A 2,500-nucleotide genomic window follows, 5' to 3' on the forward strand; every position below is an offset into this window, starting at 1 on the left:
GTTTGGCATGTCTGAAAGAGAGAGTGCTTCTGCTATTGTGGCTAAAAAGAAAAAGTCGGCTCTCTCAGTACACACACACACACAGACACACACACACATACTCAGCATCTCCTGGACACCTTCAAACATTTTCCTTATAGACTATGGCTATGGTCAGACTCAAGAGCACAAACCAGTTAGAGTAAGAGTTTGAAGTTCCCCTTAACACAAATCCCACACACAAACCTCTCCCTCCCAAAACACACACACACACACACACGCACGCACACACATGCACACGCATGCCAACACACGTGCACACACACACACACACACACACACACACACGCACATGCATGCCAACACACGTGCACACACGCGCACACACACACACACGCACACACGCACACACGCACACACAAAGCAGCTGGGAAAACAGCCGGTGGGGGAAAAACAACACACCCAATCTGGAATATGGAATGTGGAATATCATATTTGAGGGGGAATATCATATTTGAGGGGGGAGTATCATATTTGAATGTGGAGTATCATATTTGAGGGGGAGTATTGTGTTTGAGGGAGTATCATATTTGAGTGGGGTATCGTATTTGAGGGGGAATATCATATTTGAGGGGGAATATCATATTTGAGGGGGAATATCATATTTGAGTGGGGTATTGTATTTGAGGGGGAATATCATATTTGAGTGGCGTATCGTATTTGAGGGGGGGTATCGTATTTGAGGGGGAATATCATATTTGAGGGGGGAGTATCATATTTGAATGTGGAGTATCATATTTGAGGGGGAGTATTGTGTTTGAGGGAGTATCATTTTTGAGCAGGTTATCGTATTTGAGGGGGGGTATCATATTTGAGCGGGGTATCGTATTTGAGGGGGGGTATCATATTTGAGGGGGAGTATCATATTTGAATGTGGGGTATCATATTTGAATGTGGAGTATTGTGTTTGAGGGAGTATCATGTTTGAGTGGGGTATCGTATTTGAGGGGGAATATCATATTTGAGGGGGAATATCATATTTGAGTGGGGTATCATATTTGAGCGGGGTATCGTATTTGAGGGGGGGTATCATATTTGAGCGGGGTATCGTATTTGAGGGGGGGTATCGTATTTGAGGGGGGCTCTGTAAACTAGCAGAAGCGTGTTTGGACATTTACAGCATGATCTCTGTAAAGCAGAGCAAACTGCAGAACTGCAACTGGGAGCGGTCAATAGATCAGATCTCTCTTTGAGATTAATGTAATTAATGGCATTAATAATAAATAATTAATTTCTCTCTGTGTCTCTGATTAATGCACAGGAAGGTCATTTGTCTGGTCAGCTCTGATGTTCTCTCTCTCTGTTTCTTACCTTGGAGGGAACACGTGTGGAGAGTATGTAGCCTCGCCGTGCCGTCAGAGCCTATGGGGACAGAAGAAGGGGACATCACCATGTTTTTCCAAAAACTTCCAAAAGGAAACGGACTTCACGTTTGCACACTATTTTTACACAAGCTTTTGGCTGCACAAGAGGAAAAAAAAACATTCCCTGTGAAACTATGTATGTGTGAGACAGAGTGTGTGTGTGTGTGTGTGTGTGTGTTTCTGTCTTGTGCGTTTTTGTGTGTGTTTGTGTGTGCGGCTGACCCCAAATATTACGTATTGTCAAGACGCAACTGGAGGAGAGAATTTTTACATTGCAATGAACTGTTAATTATTTCATTAATTCTGAGATTAAATATTGCACAGACCGCCCCCATGACCCTCCCCCACCCCCCACTCTCTCCCTCTCTGTTCCTTTCATCACCCCTTTTCCTGGCCCAAACCTCCCCGTGTTCAGGACCAAAGCAAAATCCATTTGCCAGAACACCAAAAAAAAAAAACAACAACCCCAGGTTCAACACGTTATCACAGCAGCATCTGTACCATCTGGTCACATGTTGATTAAAAAAAAAAAGAAACAATTGACTGATCTAAACTGAACAGTCATACACCTGCAAACAATTATACACCAATAAAACAATAACACACCTGTAAACAATCATATACCAGTAAACAATCACACACCAGTAAACAATCACACAGCAGTAAACAATCACACAGCAGTACATAATGATAAACCAATAAACAATCATACAGCAGTACATAATGATAAACCAATAAACAATCATACCCCAGTAAACAATCACACAGCAGTAAACAATCACACAGCAGTACATAATGATAAACCAATAAACAATCATATACCAGTAAACAATCACACACCAGTAAACAATCATACAGCAGTAAATAATGATAAACCAATAAACAATCATATACCAGTAAACAATCACAATTTATTGGTTTATGATTGTTTACAGGTGGATTATTGTTTATTGGTTTATCATTGTTCACTGGTATATGATTGTTTATTGGTTTGTCATTGTTTACAAGCGTGTGACAAGTGGGGGGGGGGGGGGGGGAGTTTGGGGGTTTGTCAGAACTCAGTTTAGGTATTTTTACATAACATATGTTTTCTCCAA

At 41.5% G+C, this 2,500-nt stretch overlaps 1 protein-coding gene across 2 annotated transcripts in view; it reads right to left on the bottom strand.

Annotated features, from left to right (window-relative positions):
- carmil1 (capping protein regulator and myosin 1 linker 1) overlaps positions 1 to 2,500 on the bottom strand; it is a 50,405-nt gene that overhangs the window by 35,737 nt on the left and 12,168 nt on the right. For both annotated transcript variants that reach the window (XM_030788807.1, XM_030788806.1), the window contains exon 3: positions 1,351 to 1,401. In XM_030788807.1, coding sequence (XP_030644667.1) covers positions 1,351 to 1,401 — 51 coding nt within the window. The remainder of the gene's footprint in view (positions 1 to 1,350; positions 1,402 to 2,500) is intronic.

Source organism: Chanos chanos, chromosome 12, assembly GCF_902362185.1.
Source record: "Chanos chanos chromosome 12, fChaCha1.1, whole genome shotgun sequence".
In the NCBI taxonomy this organism is placed as follows: Eukaryota; Metazoa; Chordata; class Actinopteri; order Gonorynchiformes; family Chanidae; genus Chanos; species Chanos chanos.